Below are 25,890 nucleotides of genomic sequence, written 5' to 3' on the forward strand. Positions count from 1 at the left end.
TGAAAAATGCCTGGACCACTCTAAAAACAACAACAACAACAACAACAACAACAACTTTGAATGTGTAAATGAAAACCATTATAAGATTATTAAAAACTTAAAAAATGAATTGCAATCAAATAAAAAACCTCTCAGAACTCTGCAGGGATTTGGAGGGATTTGATTTATTTATGCAGTGTTCAAGCAGCATTTTGAATTGTTGATCTTACTGATCTATTTTACTCGATTTGTATAATCAACAAACATTTTTTGTTAATTTTAACAAAGTTTTGCTGCATTTAAGCAAAATTTCTCACCAAAACCAATTCATCCAGGGGTCCTTCTGCTTTAATGGAGCAATTTAATCCATTATATTTGTCACAGGGGCACTAAAAAACTCAGTCAGTCAGTCGGTACTAAGTCTATTGGTCGCAAACTTATCACATGCATCTTCACGAATACAGTTTTAACTAGTTTAGTGCCAGGAAATTTTTAAAATATGCAGGAGTGAATGAAAAATACCAACATTCAGGATTTATAGAAATAATAAGGCCTTTAGAGATGACCTGGTCGTTCTGTAGCTTTTGTTACATTAAAACTGGTTAATAAGTAAAGAAATTGGTTCACAAAACAAAGTGAGATCAGATTACCTGTTTTATGCAAAAAGCGTATTTTCTGACGTGCCCATCCATATTTGGCCTTGAACTTATGCTTCTTTGGAGTTGCATCTGTCCTGAACTTCATCCTCAAACTGCCCTCGTCCTTCCCGTCACATCTGGCCTTAGCGCTGTCAACAAATTCTTCTGAAGAGGGACAATGACACGGGGACAAGGATGGGACTCCACTTGGCCCTGGGGGAGGACTTCTGGCGCTACACAATGGAGGTGACTCTTCAGAGCTTCTCTTCGTGCAATGGCTCAGAGAGAGGCAGACGTTAAATGGGCAAGAGTGCCATCCTGAAAATCAGATATTAGTTACTTATTTATTGTAATCATGTCAAATACAAACTAGAGCACAGTTGCCATAGAACAAGTAAAACAGGTGTTATTCTTATGGTTCTTGTCTAGTCTATTAAGTAAGTAAACTTCATTTGTTTAGTGTTTTCCACAGATATAATTATTGTATGGTCACACAGTGCTTCACAAAAGGGTTTCACCGTAGTAAAAGACAACAGAAATATACAGTATACAACATAAATATAGTACACTTAGCAGCTCTGACTGAATCATTAAGCCTGGAATGTTTGCTTGAAAACGTAAGTCCTAATATGCTTTTTTAAAGGATTTTTGGCCTGTAGACAAACTTTCAAAACCAAGATTTTTGTTGTGTAGATGATAGAAAACAGGGAGCTAATGAAGCTTTTTTTAGAATAGTTGTGGACGGTAAAAGCGGCTGTTGTAGTCCAACTGTGAGGAGACTATATCATCCTAAATGCTTTTGATACCATAGATCTATTGATACCATTGATCTATTGATACCATATATCTATTGATACTATAGATCTATTGATACCATAGATCTATTGATACCATTGATCTATTGATACCATATATCTATTGATACCATAGATCTATTGATACCATAGATCTATTGATACCAAAGATCTATTGATACCATTTGCGATATTGCACAGCGGAAAGAAAGGTTTTTGTTTTCTAAATTACTTTCAAGGAGCATAGCCTGATCAAAAATCACACCAAAAGGTTCCAGATTTTAGCTTTTGCATCTCACATAAGAGCTAGTTTGTTTATAGTTGTGCAAAATACATTGTTGTTTATGATTTTCATGCAATTTATTCACCAAAGATGTAACTTTTGAAAACTCCTTCTCCTTCATTATAAACACTATTTTGTAGCTGAGTTTGATTTAAACAAACTATAGTATAAAACAAGCGCGTTCTGTTGTTCTGTGTCGGAGCTCTTGCTAATCCACTAATGTTGTTTTAGCGATGTTTTTCATTGCTTGAGGACAGGCCTGCACGTGCTTATTGTACGGCATTGTATTGTGGTAATCTGTCAACATAAAAGATAAATAAAGCTCAGTCAAACAAATTTACTTTGCTTGTTTATTTGATATTTTAATGATTATGTTACTGTGTTCAGCAATGTAAAGGGATTGTCGGCAAAGGAATTGTCGGCAACGGACATAGGTAATAGAATAATGTTAATTTCTGGTAATGCAAGAGTATTCTAACACGTTACTTTTATAACAAAGTAGTGCAGTAACAACACATTGGTTTTCCAGGGCAGTAACAAGGTAACGTGTTACTTTTAAAAATAACGCTATACACACTGATGGCGGTTATTGCCTGGTCCCAAAAATGTTTGCACAAAAAAGTCATGTAATGTGTTTATGTCGTGTTGTTAATGCTTATTTGTCAGTTAGAGCTAATCTGCTGTTTCATAAAACGTAAAAAATAGTCCTAAAGCTAACATTTATATTCTATATTCTTACTTCGAGTACACCTCTTTAGCAGAGAGGGCCATGTTTTATACCTCATGGTGAAAACCTGTGTCGAATGAAACTAACCAGCAGCTAATAAGTTTAACTGTGATGTCACAAAATATTCTCTCTCCTTTTGGCATGATGTCATCGTCATGACAACTGTACAGAATCAAAATGAGTACTAAAGGTTGTGTCACTTATTTTTACGAACTTCAGGGAGTACTTTTTCGGACTACGACAGAGTCTGAGGACTACGATAAAACACCAAAGAAGAAGAAGAAGAAGAAGAGCTAGTCTCCGGTCTGGAGAGACGGGAGATGGCGGAGGAGAGTGGATCGGTGGTTGAAGACGTTCTGGACGGCGTGGAGGAGCAGCCTTTTCTGGCTGCACATTCCCGGAAACGTAAAAAGTCCCTTAGCTCGTCCGAGGGTTCTGGGAATGAGCAGCAGGATGAGGCTGAAGCTATTGATATCCGGAGTGAGAGCAGAGACTGTAAGGTGATCATAAAGCTTGCACAGGATAGTGCATCCTTTAAGGAGTGGAATTCAGTGGCATTGTCAAAGAGCCTAACTGTAGCTGTGGGAGTGATCAAGAGTGCGAGTGTCCTTAGAGCTGGCTCATGAGGTCATGATATGTCTTTGTGACTAGAATAGTTGTTGTGTCAGAGACCAACCGGCTTTATATCTCATGGGCTTTGTAACACCAAAGCAATGGAAGGAGTAGTTTTACGGACTACGACAGAGTCTGAGGACTACGAAACGTCTGAGGAATAAAGTCTGGCGGTAATGCAACAATTGGATGCCAACTGCCATAAAACAACACGACAACAACAACAACAACAACAAATACACTTTTTTAAAATTCACCCATTGTTTTTTTATGTAGACAGCCCAACCAGATACCATAACTTTACAATAAAGGACAAATACCTTCTTGAAAAACTCAAAATTACAAATACAAAAATACATAAAATCGAAAGGGATGACGACAGTGCTTTGTTAATTTCAGTCCCATATTTCCGAGAAACAGAAGGGTCCCAAAACACGTGATAGTGGTAAGTGTAATTGGCTGCCTGAATCATCAATACATTTATATAATTTAGATATTATTTCCCCTGAAAGCTCTTTGTGCTTTCTTTAATTTCTTGGTTCACTCTCTCTCTCCTGTCTCTTTCTCTCATTTTCTCTCTTTTTTTTTCTCCTTTTTTTCTCCACTTCCTCCAAATGACTCACCGGTCTGTCATTCACCAGTAAAGCCTGTACAGGAACCACTGGCACAACATTAATCTCAAGGTTTTTCCATTGAGCTTCATATTCTGGGTCACACCAGCTCAGCAACGCTCCAATTCGAGCTGAAATAAAGGCTTCTTTTCCTTTTGATGTTTTAAAAGTTTTGAACCGGATACGTGGTTTTTCGCTTTGCCGTACACATCTTGAGATTGTTGGGACAGCCGGTTGGGCTGGAGACCGGGAGAGTCTGGAATAGGTAAAGAAATCTGGGCAAAATATTTTTGTCGAGCAATCTGAGCCGAGTAGATCTTCCACATGTCAATAATTCCCTGCGTGCTACTGCACACCTGTAGCCTCATTCCCAGGATAGCAGCACGTTTCCCTGGCTACGCATGTGTGGTTGATATGTGCCGGTGTGTGTTTAGCGAATTTCTTTAGTGTACAGTAGAAAAATGATGACACAGAAAGACTGTGTTCAAGCTCAGAAGAGACGGAAATCAGCGGAGACGAGAGATGTGATGCGATCTGTCGCGCTAATAAACAATGCACGTGTAGGAGCGGGACTGTTGCGTGCTCATGCACGAGGTTTGATGGGCTCTTGGAAAGAACAGGAGGGTGGGGGGGTGAGTGTACATATGCACTTTTTAAACTAACTAACAATCGCTTGAGTTATTAAATTGGCAAAAAATCGGGCAAAGAGGGCAATCATTTTTTCTGAAAAATTGATGGATCTTTACGTAGGACCACACCCAAATATTTTACTGATTCCATTTGCCACTTAAATTGGCAGGTCTTTATTAATAAATAAATCACTGAATCATCTGTGGGTAAGGCCATTAAAAATAATAATTGTTGTTGTACTGGGACAAGATAACCAGTCTAAACAACAGGATTTGATTGGGGCCACCTATTAAAAGGGACATATTCTGCAAAATCAATTTCAATGAGATTTTAACCTTGTTACGACAGTGTTACCTCATCATTAGTTGTATTTTGATTGATTTCTGAATGTTTGAGTAATCTTGTATTGTCCTGCAACTGAGGCTCAAGTGCGACCTACCCCCTATCCCCGCCAACAACCCTGTATTCACGGCAATTTTCGGGCTATAGGGCGCTCCTGAATACCAATGAAATTTACAAAGAAAAAATACATTGTACATACACAGGCTGCAACTAATCTATACGCCGCAGGTGCCCACGTTGTAACATGAGCTATTTTAAAAGATGATACACGATAGTGATGCACTGGTTGTCTTCTGACTCGCCGGTCAGGTCGGGCCAAGAAAGTCTCATTTCATTGCGGCAGGTGATAAAATGCTGACTGCCGTATATCGCATGTCCGCGCTCCACGTGTATCTTTGTGTTTAGCCGCGTCTAGATTCAGTTCCTCATTAGAGTAATTTCTCAGTGAATATGTGTCAGATTGTAGTAAAACACAGAGCATGAAGCTTAACATTGTTGTGGAAAAATGTAATTTGGCACTGTATGTCACAGGAAGATCCCGCAGTAAACTATTGTCTGTCCCAATCCAAAGCCTGGATAAACATTTGATTGTTTTTTAATAATATATTGAAATCTCTTTTTCAAAGCTGGGCTAAAATGGACTGCAGCACACATCATACAAAATGTACGGTTGCACACACAAAAAATAAAATAGCAGGAAATTAAAACAGTACTACATTTAAAATCACAGACTATGTTCATACAGGATTCTTGCGCTTAAAAAAAATGAAAAAAAACCAACGGTAAATTTGCTTGCTTGAAGAGTGAAAAAGGATTTTTTTTGTATCATTTTCAAACCAACTCTTATTAGTGAGCCTTAAAAGAGAATACTTCACCAACAAAGCAAAGGACACATAATTATGCATGTTTTCATTTACTTAGTATTTAATTAGATTCATATTTTGCCATATAAACTTGACAATGCCAAAGCTAGTTAGTAGTGGTTAGTACTGCAATGTCAGTTACATTTCATAACTCTATATGTGTCACTCTGAGTCTGAGGTAGGTAAGTTGATTTTGCATAATATGGTCTCACCCTGGAAAGTCTTGATCATGGGGATAACATCTGGTACACTCAATTTGAACATGTTTCATATTCATTTGCTGGTTAAACTCAACAACTTACAAATTTCAACTAATTTCCTGTGTGTCTTTGTCGTTCCGCTGCAGCTTGAGGCTCATTCTGCAGAAGTCTCCAGCTGCTCGCTCTGTGCTGCTGCTCCTCTCGAGTGGAGCTGGCGCCGGAGCAGAGCAGTCGTTATACTAAACCCCCCCGTGTGGACCAGCAGTGATGAATGTGACGGAAGAGACCATTTTCAAGTTGTCATTATAGTTTTGTGTAGTTCATACTTGTAACGATTTTTTTCATACAGTTTAGTATTCACATTGGTTGAGTGGATAGCACATATCCCTGCCATGTGGCGTGGCTGCAAATCCTGCAATTTGCTGCACATGTTTCCTCAGTCAAATCATGCTGCAGTGTCCGGTCAAATAAAGCCTTACAGGCCGAAAACGTGTGTGCAGAGGTGAAGCAACAGCAGAACCACGTTTCAACAATTTTTAGAGACTTTCTTTGTAGCTGAGGCTCTGTTCATGTTTCTAATGATTAGACTAATTATTAATTTATCCGAATGGTTTGTTCGGTAAAGTGAGCCTATTTGAACCATTCAGTACGCTGCACAAGTGTGGGAGTTTAGTTCAGTAGGACATGTGGGAAACTGGTGTTTGAAACCCACCCTTGGATATTAGGTTTTAACTTTACTTTTGTGTTATGCACCAAACCTTGATGAACACCCCAAGTCTGCTTGCCCATCCATCAAATTCACCGCATGCTGCTGCTGCTGCTGCTGTAGATTTTTAATGACAACAGGTATTGGACTTTTGCATTTCACATGAGACAACTGTTCAGTTTGCGCAGTGTCACACGTGTGACAAAACAAAGAACATGAAGGGCGGGCAAAAGGCAGAGTCTTGCTCACTAACAAGCGCTCTATAGCGTACATCGGTCCTTTCTGCTTCCCCCACACTGTACTCTGTATCAAGAGCTCGCTCTGTATGAGAAACTCTGTGGGGAAGTCTCAGGAGAAGGCTTTCTTCTTTTACTTTGCCGTGGATAACTCACAGCCTCAAAAACATACAGCACACATGCTGTATTTTAACGAAGGTGCATGGAAAGGAAGTGATGTAAATGCATAAGCAACATTAGCCTATATAAGTCAGATTTTTTTTTTTATTGCCAGAGTGGAACCATCACCGGAGTAGGAGTTGCAGCTTGTCTCATCACTCAAAATTCAATATTAACCGTTTTGAGAAGATGTTTTATGTGTCCCATGCGCCGCACTGAGGAGCAGCTTCATTGACCTGACAACTTCACGCAACCCGTCAAAAATCTCACCTTAAGTTTGAGAATCAATGTGTTTATGATGTTGTTTTGTCACACATGTGTTTACAAAAAATCTATCATAGAGGAACATTGATTAAAAACCGTCAGCTCAAGGGTGCAATCGGTCAGCACGCCATACTTATAAAACAATAAGTGCAGGGCGATGCCGAGGTGGTGAGTTTGAACCTCTCCTGGAGCAGTGTTTCTTTATACATACATTTCTTAAAGGTGCCATAACATGCTTTTTTCACGTTTTGTAGTCTATCCTAAGTGTATAATTGATAATATTGGTTGTGCAACACCCTTAACATAATAGTTAAGAAATATCACCCAGACCTTGGACCCCCTCACCAACCCGGAAATGCAGACGGCTTGGTTTGATATTCGCCCCCACCCTTGCGAAGAGCGATCTGGCTCCCCCGCCCACCCGTGACGTAGTCTCAGAGCGCGTGTGTGCCCCGCCCACCCGTGACGTAGTCTCAGAGCGCGTGTGTGCCCCGCCCACCCGTGACGTAGTCTCAGAGCGTGTGTGTGCCCCGCCCACCCGTGACGTAGTGTGTCCCCCAACAGCTGTCAACAGGAGGGGGAGGCGGGTGGAGAGGGGGGAGGGGGGATGATGACGCGTGCCTGTGGGCATGACGCGGTCTTGTAGACACCCCCGTCAGTTTGGCGATTCAAGGAAAGGAGATAGTCTGTAATATAGCTAAACACTGCGGGAATCAATCAAAAAAACACTCTGGGTACATATATGAAGCACAAATAGCAATGTAAGAAGGTTAAAAGCTCTGAAAAGTCGATTTAGCATGTTATGGGACCTTTAAAGCAGAACTAATTTGATTGGGGTAGAGCTCCCCCTGCAGCCTCCTTGTGAAAATACACTGTCAAAAAACAAGAATGTTTTTGATTTTTTATATTGAAATTAGGCAGTATACTCACATACAAACACATTTAATATGGCCAAATATTAAATAAAGACCCACAGTTTCTCTGGGGATTTGTCTTTGGGTCAATGTCGACGATGTTGCTTTGGCTGGTATTCTTTCCTCCTACAATTGTTCATTGTACAGGTCTTACTGAAGTCACTTATGTCGTTTATTCTGTCCATATGCTGCACTTTGCATAATCATAGCCATAGCCACTTATTGTAAAAATATTTTTCTACCTGCAGGTTTTGTTGGATTGAAATCTATTTTATCTTGTTTTTTATATCATGCTCCTGTTCTCCTGCTGTTCTTGAACTGTGTGTCGCGACACTGGAATTTCCCCATTTTGGAACTAATAAAGGTTCTCTTATTTTAACTTATCTTATATAGTTTTCCACCCAAAGACAGTAGGGGAGATGACACTTGAAACGGCCCAAAAAATACATATTCAACCATAAGATGGACTTACGTATAGCAAGACGTTGTTTTATGGCGGTTGGTATCCAAGTTACATCACCGCCAGACTTTATTCCTTAGACTTTATTCCAGCTGGCCTTCTCCCACGCCAGACTGTATTCTTTAGACTTTACCCTATAGACTCCATTCTTCAGTTCATCTTCCACTACTTTGGTGTTTCAAAGCCGACAAGTTTAAAGCCCACGAATTCCAAGCAGGGGTTGAATCAGGTAAAATTGTTACATAGTTCTCCTTTAAAAGCACCTAAATGGCTTTATGGCATCAGCAAGCTCTTTAAAAACTACAATGATTGTGTGTGAAATAAACAAACCAAAGCAGCTCCATCTATCTGTATTCTGTATGTTAATTAATTTACCGTAAAGATAATTATGAATAGTCAAACTGATAAATCATTTTCAGCTTGTTTCATTTACTCATTTGAGAACTTTCTTGGCAAAATGGACAAATGGTAATTCTCTGTTAGTTTATTTGGCATAGGCCTTTTCTGATGTCACCCGCCACAAACTATTACGTTAATAAGTAAGGGAAATTTGCTGATAGTTATGTTTTTATTGGTTTTGGTACTTTTAATAATACTGGTTTTGTGGTGTAGTAAAAACTCTTATTCCTCATCGACTGAATGAACATTTGTGTGTGTGGTCTTTGTCTAATAATCAATCTTCGTGTATAATCCCTCTCATAATCCTGCAGTGCCATAATATTTACCACTGCGAGTTAGACCCCAGTGCTTTCCATTTTACATTTGACCTCAAAATGAATTTAGGAATAGATTTGATGCGATGAAGTGCTGAGCTGTTAAATTCGAAGCACTAGGTTTTTGACTGTTGTGTTAAACCTGAGGCGCTGCAGAAGGAGGAGACTTAAGAGCAGTTTGCGCAGAGTTGGCAGTTTGTCAGTTGAACCATGTAGAATGCTACTGCAAGATTAGGCAACAAAATATATATTGGGTATTGGTATTACGGTGACTTCAATTTAGGGGTAACATATTGACAGCTTATCCCATAAAGACTTCCTAAACACCTATCTTATACTGTCTATAATGGATAATATCATGTCTACAATGGTCTTCACTTGCTTTCTAATAGTTTGTGGCAGGTGACATCAAGAATTGAATGAGTAAAAGAAGAAAACTGAAAAGAGAAATACAAATCAATTACTTGTATTATTATTGTTAAGGTAAATTCTTATCCAGAATTTGAATCTTTATTTAAAGAGCTCAGCGTGCATGACGTAAAGACAGTGACCTGCAGAGTTATGCTGAGGTTGCGAGTTCGAGCCTGACCTGGAGCACAGCTTTTGTTTTCTTTATTTCCAATAAAACGTGTCTATTGTCAGAACCTAGAAATGTCTTTACGTTCTAGGATCCTTTAGCAGTGAACAGTTGAGAAATGGATTTGAACTCACGATGCTGAGGCTCGAAGTTACTTTCTGAATGACTTGATGATACAATGCAGTCCAAGCGCTTAAAGTAAAGATATATAATGAAACCATGCTCCAGGTGAGGCTCGAACTCACAACCTCAGCATCACTCCACAGGTACTGCCTCATAAGTACTGCGCGCTGACCGATTGCGCCACTGGAGCTGGATGTAGTGTAACTAGTGTTTTCCGTTAATCAATTTATACAAAAACAAATCAGGTCACTGTTCTGAAAAAAACTTGACAGTATTAATACAAGAGACTATATATTGTTTTTGTAAAATAACAGCAGAATAATAAGTCCTAAAACAATAAAAATATGCGTTCAAAAATCTAGATTGCATTTACATAACATATGTTTATTCTCTTACTGCTCAAATTATTTACTGGAGTCACCTCTCCGCAAACTTGACTTGTAACTTTACCTGGTGGCATTACTTGAAGTTTAGTGACAAACTGCAGTGGCGGCGCCAGGATTTTGAAACACGGTGAAAATAAGCGGGTCCTGTTTGATTATATAAATGGTTTTCAAGTCCGCATTTGTAGGAAGTAGGACAAAGGAATTGGGCCACACTTTGGGGACCTTTTATCTCCTCCTGGGACTGCTACTTTCCAGTCAGACTAGGAACTTTTTGACTAACACAAAATGATCTATGTTGTGAAAATTATTCAATTCATTTTTTGACAAAGACAAACAATTTTGATTCGCAAGAGAAATAAATTAGACACAATAGCTCCAAAGATATAATACCAGGCCACCCCTTGGAGGCCCCCGACGGTGGAGACAAACAGGAAAAGGTTACATAATGCTCCTTTAACCGGTGATGGTAGCCCAATTAATTTGAACTATTACCACTAAAGACAAAGCATGTTTTTATTGGACAATGTCAAATCTCATCTCTATTATTCATGTACAAATATGAGCCTAAATACATTGTGTAAAAGGATCTACTCTCATCCCTGGATCGAGTCTCTTTAAAAGCTGGTTCAACAATGCATGTGGTCCCTGCAAACCAAACGTAAGGACAGTAGTACATTTTAAGTTCAGAAGACACAGAGAGCTGCTGACAGAGAGGATTATGGGAAATGAAGATGTCTGTCTTGAGATGACTAAAACCTGTTGATGTGTGTTGATCTAATCAGGCCTGTCTGACAGTTCCTTTGAATAAACATGTTCCAGAGTAATGTAAGTGGCTGCTTCCCGCATTTGTCATTGTGTGTGGGATGAGATTGTTAGTAAAAACTGTTTTTTAATGTGCCAGTTCTTTTTTTAAAAGATTTGTTGCCCGTAGGGTTTATTGACAGACAAGTACTGAGTAAAATGGGGGATGAGAGAGAACATGCAGTAAACTGTCAGAGTCAAGAATCAAACTCATAATGCTGCTTCCAGCTGTCCAGTGGTCAAGTGTTTTAACCACTTGACCACTGGGCAGCACTTGTGCACCTTATTCCATATGTATAGGGGGTTGGCGATATTAAAAAATAATGACCTCAGTTTTTGGGGGGGAATATTGTGTCCCATAACGATATTCAGACATATACCATAGTTTTAATCCAATAGAACATGTCTTCAAACTAATTAGTTGAGGTTTAATTTGAGAAAAAAATGAAATATCTATAGAATAAATCACAAATTATACATAAAAGTAAAAACATAAACTGCTTGCAAATAATGACTAATCCAGAAATATAGATTCCATTGGGTTAGGGTTAAACAGATCATTTTTTTTATGGTAGAAAATTGCCTGAATAGTCCTCAACTTGTAAACAAAACTGTAAAAATACGTCTGTGCTGTTGTGTCATTTATTGAGCTATGTTTTGGAATTGTTTGGGTGGCGGCATTTGTTAAATCATTTATTGGTGTTTGTTTGCACAGCAGCGGTTTACAGTAGGAGGGGGGGATGTAACCTGCTCTGATTTGACTGTAACATGTGTTCTATGATGAGAGTCTAGAGGAAAGCGCAGCAGGACGAGGACATCTGAATCTGTCTAACCGTACTCTGGTCTGCTACGTCACATACTGCAGTCTTTTGGATGCGTACCAAGGTATGGTTTGGAACTGAAAGTAGTAGTAGTAATAGCAGTAGAGACTAGAACAATTTGTACTGTGGTTTTCTGACTGTATAATAGGATAAAATATCATGTGTTGTATGACAGCAGTGACGAGCAGCTTTGCAGCAAACGATTGTTGTGTCCGTGAACAAGACATTTCATCCTTGACCTGTTTTATTTTTTCATAGTTGCGATTACCAGAGCAACCAATGGCCTATAAGCTCTGCTGAAACATTTGCGATGATAACCTGAATCTTGAAAAAAAAAATTACCAACTCAGGTCAAAACGAGTAAGGAAGTAATCTAGAAAAGTAAATGAAACACTCAAAAGTATACTAAATTCTCTACTATGGGGAAGTGCAGCAGTAGTTACACATAAGTGGAGGCTTAAACACAATTGCAGGGTTGATAAAGTTCAAATGCATGACCATTTAATCAGCCTTTACACCTTTTAATGTCAATATTGTTCATTTTTACTGCCCCTTTCTCTCTAAACGAGTGCTTACAGTATTCAGAAGAAGACCAACCTCAGTGTGTGAAGTGAGAAAGAAAGAAGCGTGGAGACAGGAAGTGAAAGACGTCAAGGTTCTGCACAGCTTCACAGAAATACCAAGTGAAACCTTATTTACATATTTTCCCTTTGCAATGACTGTGTCGAGCGGTCTACAGAGTCCTGCTTTAGTGCCAGCAAGTCCTGTGTGATGCCAGGTCAAGAAAATGTCACAAAAATGGTAAATGGGGATCGCATGACCAAATTTCAACTGTATGAAAATGCAGCAGTGTGTGACAGAAACATGAATAATAGAAGGTATTGTTACTCGCAATACTTGGTGTGTGGTTACATGCGTTTTTTCTCTCTAACATGACACAAATTTAGACAAAGAATACTGCGATTGTGACTATAAATGTAAATCAGATTCAGAGGTTGAATAGTGAAAAGTACAGGACGTGTAATTTGAAAGATTAACAAAATACAAAAAGAAAAGGTCACGTCCCATCACTGAACCTTGAGGAACTCCACAACTATTTTAGCATTTCAAGACTTTTGACATAGCGGTTAGCATTCATACCTCACAGCAAGTTAAATTATCAATCATATCAAGGCTTTCTGGGTAGAATTTCTCTTCTTCCACTATCGAGTTGGGTTTCTTCTGGGTGCTAAGTTGCAAAATTGATTCCGCATGTACTCCTCTTAAAATGATAGGGTTCAATGACGTTTTTGTCAAAATTCTGGTATTCATATGTTCTTGAGTACCTGCATACTTAATCAAGATTTTGTTGTTTTGGCAACGATTAATCCGAATGATATTGATTAATCGACTACGAAAAAAACGTCCCATAACCCGATAATTCTCAAAGGACAGGCTTCTGAACAGCTACTACATTTGATGAATTTATGCAATGCCTTTACTGAATTGCTCAAAGTATATTTTTCAACAATATAATTATGAACTTGTCTGCAAGAGGTGAGAGTTAGTTTATGTTAGTATTTTGCATTGAGTATAATCACTTCTATCTCTCTGTACGCAGTTCTTCTGATGGCCCACTGGCTGTTATATAGACGAGGACGGCTATCATGGCCTGACAGCAGGGGCCATGTCATGTGGTGCACTGTGCAAGGATTAAACTCCAGCTGTCCGGAAAGAGACAAAAAAGAGGAAAAAAAAATCATCCAGGCATTAAAGCCCAAACTCCACAATAGTGTCTGGGATAAACAGAGGATGCTCAACCCAAGAGGAGCTGAATGTTGGGAAATGGTTGATGTTAGCCGTGTGGATTTACTAAACATGATAAGGTCAGTTGAGTGTTGAAATGGTGTGCTAAATTTAAAGTTTTGTGGTTGAGACGGATCATTTTGGCTGCAGAGTAAGCAAAGGATGTGGTTGTATTTCTTTGTAGGAGTTTGTTTATCCGATGTGGCCACAAAACCTGATTGCAAGAAGAATACAATATCAAACTGAGTAGTTTTTGTTTTAGCACAAAGCTGAGCAGTTTTAAGTGTAGGGTTATTCAATATATGGGTTCACTCTTGATGTAAAAACTTAAAAAATAAATACAGAATTTTTCAATATTGCCTTTTTTACAGTGAGGATTGAACTCATAACCTTGTAATCTTTTCCCAGATTACTGTCTTATAAGTAATTCGTGCTGACTGATTGCTCAACTGGAGCTTAGTTACAGAACAAAATGAATAATATTTCTACACGGAAACAGAGACCTAAAAAAGTTAATAAGAAATGAGAGAATGTTAACACGATGAAAGATACAAAGATTGTTATTGCAATGACTGAGATCAGCAGAACAATTTAGCTCAATTTCAGCTCGCTGATTCATTAATCTGATGTGGTTTGTGGGATTTGACAGGCCTTTGTGTTTTGTTTCAGAGTAGGCTCATCATGTAGTTTGTTTGATATTCTTGGCTAATAAGTAATACAGTGGGTTAATTCATTGTAAAAATCTTGCTCCAGGTGAGGCTCAAACTCACAACCTCAGCATCGCTCTGTAGAATACTGTCCTATAATTACCACGCGCTGACCGATTGCGCCACTGGAGCTTACAAAAATTAGAGAGTTATACCAAGAAAACTGAATTAGATATGAACACTGAAAAATGAGGAAAGTTACACAAAATTCTAATTGCAATGATTTGCAGAACGTTTTTTGCTAATTATTTCCCTAGATTATGTTTTTAGGATGCAGTGTTTTTGTTGTCTTTTAATCAAGATGAAACTAACAATTTTTACTATGAAAGATTCTAGGTTTTATTTTCATTGTGAAGTCTTAAAGTTACTGTATTATAAGCACCGTGCAGTGACCGTTTGTGCCACTGGAGCTGCATTGGAAACTGTATTAGGTTCAACTTCATTTGTTAAGTCGATTTCTAGCAACTATTTAAAGCATATTTGCTTTTAAATCATAATATAGACTTCAATACTGTCCGTTTTTTGTAGTAGCATATGATTGTTACCATCCTTGCATATCAGTAGGAGTAAAGGAAACATACCCTTAAATTAACAATTGAAAATGAATTGAAATAAAATAAACTATGGCAGATAGTTGCTGAATTTCCTACACAACTAAAGTGAACCTTGTTTAGTTAACCCTGATTTAGAAATGTAAAGTGCCTTAAAAAGTCATTTTACACTTTCTTTAACTGTGTTTTCAAAAGCCACAAAAAACCTTCAAATACTTTACCTGCCAAAAGACATTCATGATTCTGCTGATGTTTTATGCAGCAAAGGGTCTGTGATTTTACTCAGCGCCGCAAATGTTCAAATGATCCACAGTTTACAATTACAGATGGTTATTGTGTTGGCGGTCGCTTTAAGCAGTTCTCCTGGTGTTCCTATTTCATCATTTAGCACGACTTCCAGATGGTCTTAGTTTTGCATTTAAATGTTAAATATAATAGTGTGATGATGTATTTTGGAAAGAATTAAAAGAAGTGGAGCAGAGTCACTGTTATGTTTTATCTGAAATGGCATTTTTTGGCTACTAAATGACATTGAATCAGTTGAACAACACATTGAATACTCTTGAATGTAAATATGTTTCGTTGATATTATTTTCTGTATTATATTTGCACCTGGCAGGTCTAGAGGGAGTCAGTGAGGATGGACGGACCAGGCGGCCAGAGCAACCTGCAGAGGAAGAAGCCTCCATGGCTCAAAGTGGACATCCCCACCATCCAGCTCACTCCCGCGGATGGACCGACCCACTCACAGGTACATGCTCCTTCAAATTGTTATTTATCTGAAAGGTATTGATTTCCCAACATTAACCATAGTTATCTAACCTTAACCTAACATTAACAATCATAACTTGAAGGGGAATTTTGAACTTTGTTACAACAGCATTTTGTCGTCATTATCTTACTCAAAGTTGTATTTTGATTGATTTCTGCATTGTTGAGTAAACCTGTATTGTCCTGCATTTGTCACCTACCCCCTATCCCCGCCCACATTTCTACTTACGAGGGACGAGAGCGAAAGGAGGACACGCAGTAAACTGTCGGAGTCGGGATTCGAACTCACGACAGTGCGGCCGGCTGCACTTGGAGCCTGGCAAATGTGTGCAGTGTGAAATTTAACTAGGAAGAGGCGGAGCTTATCAGTTCTGCAATTTTGAACAGGAAGTCAATGGATCTGTTTCTATTACTAAGCCAATTGGGTCAATATTAACAATGAAAAAAATGTTAAATTATGATCTACACACTGTATATTATAGTTCAATATGGAGTACCTGAAAAAAGTAAAATATGTCTCCTTTAATACCATGTTTTTGATCCGATATTAAAAGACTTTTTACATAATGGGGACCTGATTTTTGGCAAGTCCCCCAGTACTGAGTGATACAAATGGTCTTCACAATGTGATAAACACCTGTCCATTCATTTGAGAGAAGACTGTAATATGAACTGTTAAAGTAATACAAGCTTCACATGCATTTTGGTTTGCAGTTAATTTAATCTACAGTGTTAACTAGATTTTGATAAAACAGTTAAAGAGGTTATACCTATTTTTTCCATTTAGTTGAGCTAATAATTACTTGCTGAACTTCAGATATATTGTAAAAGCAGCTCTTAGTAATGAGTCCGCTGAGTGTTTTTCGTTATGTTAGTGTAATAATTGCTGTTTGTTTACCAAATTGTGAAAAGGACTCATTAACTCCTCGTGGAGAATAATTAGTTTGAAAGTTAGGAGCAAGTTTGAACCCTACACTACAAACAGTTTAAAATGAAATAGCTTTATTTTTCTAGTCCATCACAGTTCCCTGCAGTGGACATTAAGCCTATATTATTTGAAAAAATTATACATGAGCAATTTGCCAGTCAAATGTGATTGTGATTCGATTGCAAATATCAGGGTTGAAAGCACAAACAAATTCATATCTTTAAAAAAAATCATGCTGATCTAAAGCAAAACATTTAGATTTGAAGTTGATCTATTTCAAATAAGTGTCTATCATTTATCATAAGGGTGACATCATATTTTATTTCGGGTCAACTTTTCATTTTTTGAGTGTTCAAGACACTATATACAGCAAAAACGTGACCTTAATTTGATGGTGTATTTGTTTTCTTGTTTAGCCTGTGAAGCGTTTACGCAGTGTGAGCATGCCCACTGAGCACCCTCACCTGTGCGTCTCTTTGGAACCCCCCACCCACCACCTCAGGCCCACCAAGGAGCGCCTGCCCTCCATCACGCTCTCCATTAAGAGGTAATCCTTCCCACTATTCTCTGCACGCTCTCTGCTTACTCTGCTGCTACTTTGAAGGCTTCTTTCACTAACTTTCTTCTCACCTCTTTCCTTTAACTGCTGCTTTCCTGATGCACTAATGGGAAAGGGTTCGATTTAAGAGGGTCAACACGGTGCCCCCAAAAGGCCAGCGGGGGCCCAGGCGGGTGTCCTCAGTCCGGAGGCGCTCCTGTGTGCCCAAAATACAGACGAGGAGGCGCTCTTCTATACCCAAACAGATTATGAGGTACTAATGATATGTCATATAAAAGCAGCTTCAGTTTGTTTTTTGTAAAAGGAATTTATTTGACATTTGGTACAACAACACATGCTTTTTAACCTGTGCTATACTTACAAATAAACCTTTACTCCATTCAGAAGGATCAATATATGTCGATCAAGAGCACAATTTGTACAAAACACAATTCAAAGTGCTTTACTGACATACATTAAAATCACAATACAAAATAAAACAAAACAAAACAAAACAAAACATAAAAGCATAAATAATCACATTAAAACATTTTTAAAAAGTAAAATACAGATACAATTCTTACAGTCATATGCACAGCATGAGGCCCTGTCTCATGACCTCAGTGTGTTCCAGATTTTAGCTGCATAAAACTGAAACGCAGATTCCCCATGTTTAGTCCTGACTCTGGCACTAGCAGGAGGCTGGTCCATGTTTAGTCCTGCCTCTGGCACCAGCAGGAGGCCGGTCCATGTTTAGTCCTGACTCTGGCACCAGCAGGAGGCCGGTCCATGTTTAGTCCTGACTCTGGCACCAGCAGGAGGCCGGTCCATGTTTAGTCCTGACTCTGGCACCAGCAGGAGGCCGGTCCATGTTTAGTCCTGCCTCTGGCACCAGCAGGAGGCCGGTCCATGTTTAGTCCTGACTCTGGCACCAGCAGGAGGCCGGTCCATGTTTAGTCCTGACTCTGGGCAGCAGCAGGAGGCCGGTCCATGTTTAGTCCTGACTCTGGCACCAGCAGGAGGCCGGTCCATGTTTAGTCCTGACTCTGGGCACCAGCAGGAGGCCGGTCCATATTTAGTCCTGACTCTGGCACCAGCAGGAGGCCGGTCCATGTTTAGTCCTGACTCTGGCACCAGCAGGAGGCCGGTCCATGTTTAGTCCTGACTCTGGCACCAGCAGGAGGCCGGTCCATGTTTAGTCCTGACTCTGGCACCAGCAGGAGGCCGGTCCATGTTTAGTCCTGACTCTGGCACCAGCAGGAGGCCGGTCCATGTTTAGTCCTGACTCTGGCACCAGCACGAGGCCGGTCCATGTTTAGTCCTGACTCTGGCACCAGCAGGAGGCCGGTCCATGTTTAGTCCTGACTCTGGCACCAGCAGGAGGCCGGTCCATGTTTAGTCCTGACTCTGGCACCAGCAGGAGGCCGGTCCATGTTTAGTCCTGACTCTGGCACCAGCAGGAGGCCGGTCCATGTTTAGTCCTGACTCTGGCACCAGCAGGAGGCCGGTCCATGTTTAGTCCTGACTCTGCCACCAGCAGGAGGCCGCTCCATGTTTAGTCCTGACTCTGGCACCAGCAGGAGGCCGGTCCATGTTTAGTCCTGACTCTAGCACCAGCAGGAGGCCGGTCCATGTTTAGTCCTGACTCTGGCACCAGCAGGAGGCCGGTCCATGTTTAGTCCTGACTCTGGCACCAGCAGGAGGCCGGTCCATGTTTAGTCCTGACTCTGGCACCAGCAGGAGGCCGGTCCATGTTTAGTCCTGACTCTTGCACCAGCAGGAGGCCGGTCCATGTTTAGTCCTGACTCTGGCACCAGCAGGAGGCCGGTCCATGTTTAGTCCTGACTCTGGCACCAGCAGGAGGCCGGTCCATGTTTAGTCCTGACTCTGGCACCAGCAGGAGGCCGGTCCATGTTTAGTCCTGACTCTGGCACCAGCAGGAGGCCGGTCCATGTTTAGTCCTGACTCTGCCACCAGCAGGAGGCCGGTCCATGTTTAGTCCTGACTCTGGCACCAGCAGGAGGCCGGTCCATGTTTAGTCCTGACTCTGGCACCAGCAGGAGGCCGGTCCATGTTTAGTCCTGACTCTGGCACCAGCAGGAGGCCGCTCCATGTTTAGTCCTGACTCTGGCACCAGCAGGAGGCCGCTCCATGTTTAGTCCTGACTCTGGCACCAGCAGGAGGCCGGTCCATGTTTAGTGCTGACTCTGGCACCAGCAGGAGGCCGGTCTATGTTTAGTCCTGACTCTGGCACCAGCAGGAGGCCGGTCCATGTTTAGTCCTGACTCTAGCACCAGCAGGAGGCCGGTCCATGTTTAGTCCTGACTCTGGCACCAGCAGGAGGCCAGTCCATGTTTAGTCCTGACTCTGGCACCAGCAGGAGGCCGGTCCATGTTTAGTCCTGACTCTGGCACCAGCAGGAGGCCAGTCCATGTTTAGTCCTGACTCTGGCACCAGCACGAGGCCGGTCCATGTTTAGTCCTGACTCTGGCACCAGCAGGAGGCCGGTCCATGTTTAGTCCTGACTCTGGCACCAGCAGGAGGCCGGTCCATGTTTAGTCCTGACTCTGGCACCAGCAGGAGGCCGGTCCATGTTTAGTCCTGACTCTAGCACCAGCAGGAGGCCGGTCCATGTTTAGTCCTGACTCTGGCACCAGCAGGAGGCCGGTCCATGTTTAGTCCTGACTCTGGCACCAGCAGGAGGCCGGTCCATGTTTAGTCCTGACTCTGGCACCAGCAGGAGGCCGGTCCATGTTTAGTCCTGACTCTTGCACCAGCAGGAGGCCGGTCCATGTTTAGTCCTGACTCTGGCACCAGCAGGAGGCCGGTCCATGTTTAGTCCTGACTCTGGCACCAGCAGGAGGCCGGTCCATGTTTAGTCCTGACTCTGGCACCAGCAGGAGGCCGGTCCATGTTTAGTCCTGACTCTGGCACCAGCAGGAGGCCGGTCCATGTTTAGTCCTGACTCTGCCACCAGCAGGAGGCCGGTCCATGTTTAGTCCTGACTCTGGCACCAGCAGGAGGCCGGTCCATGTTTAGTCCTGACTCTGGCACCAGCAGGAGGCCGGTCCATGTTTAGTCCTGACTCTGGCACCAGCAGGAGGCCGCTCCATGTTTAGTCCTGACTCTGGCACCAGCAGGAGGCCGCTCCATGTTTAGTCCTGACTCTGGCGCATAATTGTGTTGAATCAAGGTATACATTGTCAATGGTTTGCTCTAAAATCTGAATTATTTGCTTTCAAACAAGATCAGATTTTAACACTTTATTAACTACAGTTGAAATTGCCTCAATAAAGTAAAGTATAACCCTAACGCCTTAAATACTGCAGTTATGAAGCCTGAATCAAACTATTAGGTCATTATGAAATAAGTCTTTGTTCATGCTTTATTAAAGCTAATCAAGGTGTTTTACAGTATTATAAAGTAGAACCTAATCATTTGTTTATTTCAGTTTGTTTTTTTTACAGAAACTTCATTATTCATTATGGAATGATTAGGACAGTAGTATTAGATAACAAAATAATTACAGAATTTTGCAACGTTTTCCCTTAGTTTTCGCGGTTGTTGAATACTGAGTAGCACTTTCAGCACAAATAAATACTGACGCTTGCTAATGTTTTTCTACCTCACCTTGAGCATGTCTGAAACTAATGCCTTTTAAATGGAACCAATTATTTGGAAACTGAAAATGGCCAAAGACATGTTTCATTGTAAAAGGTGTGGCATTCTAACTTGCAAAGACTGCACGTTGTATTCTAATCTCTCTTTTGCACGCAGTATCAGTGTCAGCCCAGGTGTCTCTGCAGGAAAGACTGAATTTACTGAAGACAAAGTAACACTATTACTCTCCAGCATAAAAGCCACATCAAAGAAACTCCTCCTAAGTCTGCATCAGCTGTTTGAGCACGCAGCCAGGACTAAACCCAGTGTGGGGAGGGCCACAGAAGAGTGATGTTCACAAGAGCATTACAGAAAGTCAACTTGGTTGCATGGCAACAAAATAGGTGCAACATTTTGCATTCAGAATTTCAATAGTTTTTTTTTTTAAACTAAGTTATGTTGTAAAGGTTCTGCAACATTCCGCCTCAGTGTCAGTGAGTGGCAGTGCAACTGATGAAGTGAGTTTCTCTCTTTGCCTCAATTTGGTCAGTGGAGCTATTGTTTTGCTCAAAGTGAGTTTATATGGTAAAATAAAAACTTAAAGTAGTTTCCACGCTGTCGTTCCGACTGTGCAGAAGCAGAGCTAAGCTAATCTAGCTTGTTTGCTAGCGTTAGAGGGAGATAAAGGACACTTCCAGTCTCTCCACAGATAAAGGATAACTGTGAACGTAGCTGCAGTTTTCCTGTTGTTATCTGCTTTTCTACAACTGTTGACCTGATTTTCTTTTTTGTCAGGTACAAACTAAATAGTAGACTTTAATATTTGTTATTAGATTGTAGTAGCTTGTGTTTTGAGCTCCTACAGGAGAACATTTCATTACCCACCCAATCAATTCCAAATTTGCCCCTCGATTCTACAAGTCCTAATGTTGTGATGTCATCTGCAGAACCTGTATTAATATTTAGGTCTGGTTTCAAGACCATTTAGCTTGAAATGTGAAAATCAATTTACCATTGGAGTAAATGCAATTCATCCCATTGGAAAAAAGTCTTGTATATGGGAATACAAGTCAAGAATGAAGGAATTTGGAAGCAAGTCAAATACTCAAATACGAGGCCCATATCCAAACTTGTCAAATACGTGAATTGAGATTAATATATCTGAACGATTCAAGTCTGTCGTGCAGCTCCATCTCAGAGCCACTTACCACAGCTTTGAGGACAGTGCAGTTCAGATCTTGTGAAAGGAGAAGAGGTGGTTCAAGTGGATTTATCAGTCAGGAAAGAAGGTACAACTTCACAACTCCTTCCAAAAACCAAAACAACAAAAAAGATCGTGTGTGTGTGTTTATTGGAGGATGACCCATGAGGGGCATGAAACGATTCTGCAAAATATACTGCAAATAGAGTGTTAGTTTCAGTGTTCTTCAGACTAGTAAACGATTGCCTTATATTTGTCAGAGGAGCTGAAGAAGCTTCTTGGATGAGTGGTGAAACGTTTTTTTTCCTATTTGACAGAATTCAATTTAGTTTCACTAGAATATTCTGAAAGTCACTCTAACTAATCTAGATTTACCATTCAGTCACGTCCAATAATCACTCAAAACATTCAAACTCGTATATTGTGCCGTAGTGTCCGACGTCCATGCTCTGTAGTTAGTTTGACATGTTTGAGCAAGTTCTTGAGCCCGCCTTCCCCCCTCCTTTTGTGTATCCTCTCCTACCTCTTCCTCTCCCTTCTTTTAAGCTTCAATTTCCCATGCAACAGCTTCAATCACTTTAGAACTGACCGCTCGCATTTTACAAAAGTGGATTATTCCTTTTGACACAAAACAGAGGCCACTTTTTGACTCCTTTTTGCAAGTCTATAGTTTGAATTCCTCATCTTTCCATCCAATCTTTGATGACCCAAACTGGGGCGCCGGTGCTGTGATTCTTTTTACATAACTGGATGTAGGGAAATCCCCCGATGGAACAATTTTGTGCGGTTCTGACGCGGATCAGGCGGGATCAGGGCAGAGGGTTGGGCGAGGACAACAGTGCAGGACACGTAAAGCGAGGGTGATGGAGGCTGGACAGATGCACTGCTCACGCCCAGAGGAGCAGGTATGAGCCAAAACAGACTCAGTCCGTCCTGGAGCACTGGAGACAGGTGAGGACACGACATGTGCAGGAGGTGCTCAACTCGCATTAGTCTTTACTATTCTAAAGACTTTTGTTCCTGGGGTTCAAGTGGTCATACATTTTACAATACAAACATTACATTCATAGTAACTCTTCGTCATGAAACATTTTCCATCAAAAATATTACATTGAATCAATATTAATCATGCAGTTCTGACCTTGTACCATTTAAAATATGTATCTTAAACATTCTCTTTTTATTCAATTTATTTAATTTTAATATTGCTTATTCAGTAGAATGGATCGCTCTGTGCCGAACACTTCACTTCACAAACATATATATATATGATAATACAGTGGTTAATAGTATTATTATATTATTATAAAAATATTATTGTACTTGAATCAAAAAGACAAACAAACTGGTAATTCTTTTCTCAAAATGTGTTTCTTCACATTAAGCTGTCTAGAATGTTTCACAGTATGGCATTAAACTTAACTGTCCGTCTCCATGGAAACCTGCAGGAGATGCCACTAGGCCAAATAGCAGGTCAGGTCTGTAAAGAGGCCCTGCTCACAGCATGTTTTTGTGCATTTAAAACACCTTGAATAAATGGAAGATAGAATTTAATGCCAAACTGTGGAACATTCTAGGCACCAGAAAAGATACATAGTGCATCTTTAAAAATGCATTTTCTCCCCCAGAGCATATTAGCTGAACATAAATTACACGTAGACCCATTAACTTCCATCAGATCTATTGTAAAAGTTTCTATAAGACTTTAATATGTCATGATATTGAATAATGCGATCAATCAGGATTTTATACAAACGTTCTATTCAAGCGGGAAGTGAGATATCATTTCAAACGAAGCATCACCTCAGGGCAAGTTTAGAATGTGAACCCAGACCGTGACAAAAGACAGTGTGATCTGATCCCTGTGTGGGCATGACTGATCTTTAAACAGTTATTATTGCCATGGCTTTGATTTATGTCCGTTGTGTATTCTGCAGCTCCTCACGCACCTCTGGACTTTTGTCCCTGATCAAATTATTGATGTTTATGCAATAATCAAGCGTAGTTTTTGAGCTGTCCCTCCTTTGCTTCGGGACATGGAAGCCGTCCACATGTCCTACTGCGGGTTTTAATGATTTATAGATGGCTTTTGTGGTTGTTTTATTTAGTCTTCTGCTTAAACAACAGAGATTAGAATACATAAGTACTCTAGATCTACATAAACATTGTCTAGAACTCATTTTGCGCTCTAAAGTGGAAATATCCTACTCATAATGTGAGATGGAATTCTCTGTGGGAGGACAACAATCATTGTCACGCCGCCCCCGTGCAGCCATAAAAGGTGTCCCCAGCTGGAGTGTGTCTGCAGGATGGAGTTGGAGTGTTTATGCCTGACTTGTGCTCTCTAAACAGTTCCCCCTCTGAGGCCTCCTCCTTAACATAAAGACTGGAGGAAAACAATGAATGAATAAGCAGGTTACAGCTTAAAGCCAAACATCTGGAACATGGTATATACTGGGGATGTAACTGTTGGATATATGACATGATCCCTTCATATTGAATTCCAAAATTGGGGGAAATTTGGGGATGCTTGGATTTCGATGTCATTCCTGTCGCAGCCAGGAGAAGTGTCTTTGACGTAACTCAAAGCAGCTCAAGGCATCTAGTTATAGGCAAACAACATAAACATTGACTTTTTGAGTTCTTAATAATAATGGTATAACATTGTTCTTTCAAAACCGTACCTGGAGTTGTAATTTATCTTAATTCATGCTTGTTTCATGAATCCTGGTTATCTGCTCCTACTGAGCCTAACAAAAACACTTACATTTCCCAGATTTGCTACACAAAAGCTGTTTTTAAGTCCATAAATCAACTCTCGACTAGTTCTACGCATTTCTTCTGTCCAATCACATTCATTACAACTGCTAGCTAGCTAACTTTTGTTTATTTCCCCATGGCAGTTCCTTCTGCTGTCAGTTTACACAAATCCTGAGGGGGGACTGCCCAACGGATGTAAAGTAATGTGTGCTTTCAGTAAATACAATATTTTAAATTACGAAACATTTGATGCTAAAGCAAAGGTGCTAAAATCATGTTTAATGTTTTATGTGAAAATAACAATACAAATATTGCATAGTGTGAGGGTTGATATGTTTACTATGTACTTTTTTCCTTTGGTGGCTTAGTACCTGTGGTTATCATAGTTTTCTTCATTCATTGGATAGTTTTTTTTAATCAAAATTCCAAAGCCACCCTTCAATATGCAACACGCCTGAAATGCAGCTCTTGGCGTTTATCTTTGTCATTAAATGAAGCAATAAATATTAACACATCTTAAAAAACTAATCAGATTAAACATTAGTGACTCTCACCTGATCCAAGTGTCCTTATAAAGAGCTTAGATTGCATAGGTTTTGTCCTAAATCGGCTAATTTAGTTTGTGAGTTTATTAAACAATCAATTATGCTAACACTGTTTTTTGAAAGGCATTTGTGATTCTTTTTTTTTACTTTACTTTTACTTTATTTTGCTTATATAACTACCGTAATTTTCAAGCTCTAGAGCGCTCCTGAATAAAAGCCATACCAACAAAATTTACAAAGAAGAAATCAATTGTGCAAATCCACACCAAAGCCACAGGTACCCACAATGTGACATGAGATATTGACACATAAAGATGGTCCACGGTTGTGATGCAGGGGTCAGGTCTGGCCAAGAAAGTCTCATTTCATTTTGGCAGGTTCTATACTGCAGACCGCTGTATATCGCATGTCTGCGCTCTGCTTGTGTCTTTGTGTTCAGCAGCGTCTAGATTCACTTCCTCCTTAGACTAATTTCTCTGTGAATATAAGTTGGATTGTAATAAAGTGCACAGCATTTTGAAGCTTAAAGGACGTGTCCCCTGGACAGTAACCACAGTCCACTGACATGTTCTTCTACAGTGCATCAAATGCTTGCGCTTCCTGCTAGAGTGCCTCCTGGTGGCCGTTAGCCAGTAAAAATCTATAAATCAGATGCACCGGTGAGT

At 40.4% G+C, this 25,890-nt stretch overlaps 2 protein-coding genes and 1 non-coding gene across 5 annotated transcripts in view; 1 reads left to right on the plus strand and 2 right to left on the minus strand.

Annotated features, from left to right (window-relative positions):
- The window catches only part of LOC140369432 (serine/threonine-protein kinase pim-1-like), a 9,997-nt gene extending 6,027 nt beyond the window's left edge, over positions 1-3,970 (minus strand). The window contains exons 1-2 of the mRNA XM_072456780.1: positions 3,823-3,970; positions 660-782 (exon numbers count right to left, since the gene is read on the minus strand). Of these exons, the coding sequence (XP_072312881.1) occupies positions 660-782; positions 3,823-3,970 (271 nt within the window). The remainder of the gene's footprint in view (positions 1-659; positions 783-3,822) is intronic.
- A 1,971-nt stretch (positions 3,971-5,941) lies between these two features.
- The window catches only part of rhbdf1b (rhomboid 5 homolog 1b (Drosophila)), a 33,041-nt gene continuing 13,092 nt past the window's right edge, over positions 5,942-25,890 (plus strand). The window contains exons 1-4 of one of the 3 annotated variants that reach the window (XM_072456174.1): positions 5,942-5,978; positions 15,502-15,633; positions 16,998-17,128; positions 17,256-17,393. In XM_072456174.1, coding sequence (XP_072312275.1) covers positions 15,523-15,633; positions 16,998-17,128; positions 17,256-17,393 — 380 coding nt within the window. In that variant the 5' untranslated portion in view covers positions 5,942-5,978; positions 15,502-15,522. Of the gene's footprint in view, positions 5,979-15,501; positions 15,634-16,997; positions 17,129-17,255; positions 17,394-22,615; positions 22,872-25,890 lie in introns of those variants that run through there. The other 2 variants (XM_072456175.1, XM_072456176.1) reach the window with 2 other exon arrangements.
- Positions 9,929-10,021, minus strand: trnai-uau (transfer RNA isoleucine (anticodon UAU)). The gene is given in 2 exon segments: positions 9,929-9,964; positions 9,984-10,021. It is a non-coding gene; the product is annotated as a tRNA-Ile (tRNA).

The sequence above is a fragment of the Eucyclogobius newberryi genome, unplaced genomic scaffold, assembly GCF_026437365.1.
Source record: "Eucyclogobius newberryi isolate DKJ021-1_F unplaced genomic scaffold, fEucNew1.0.hap1 SCAF_20, whole genome shotgun sequence".
In the NCBI taxonomy this organism is placed as follows: Eukaryota; Metazoa; Chordata; class Actinopteri; order Gobiiformes; family Gobiidae; genus Eucyclogobius; species Eucyclogobius newberryi.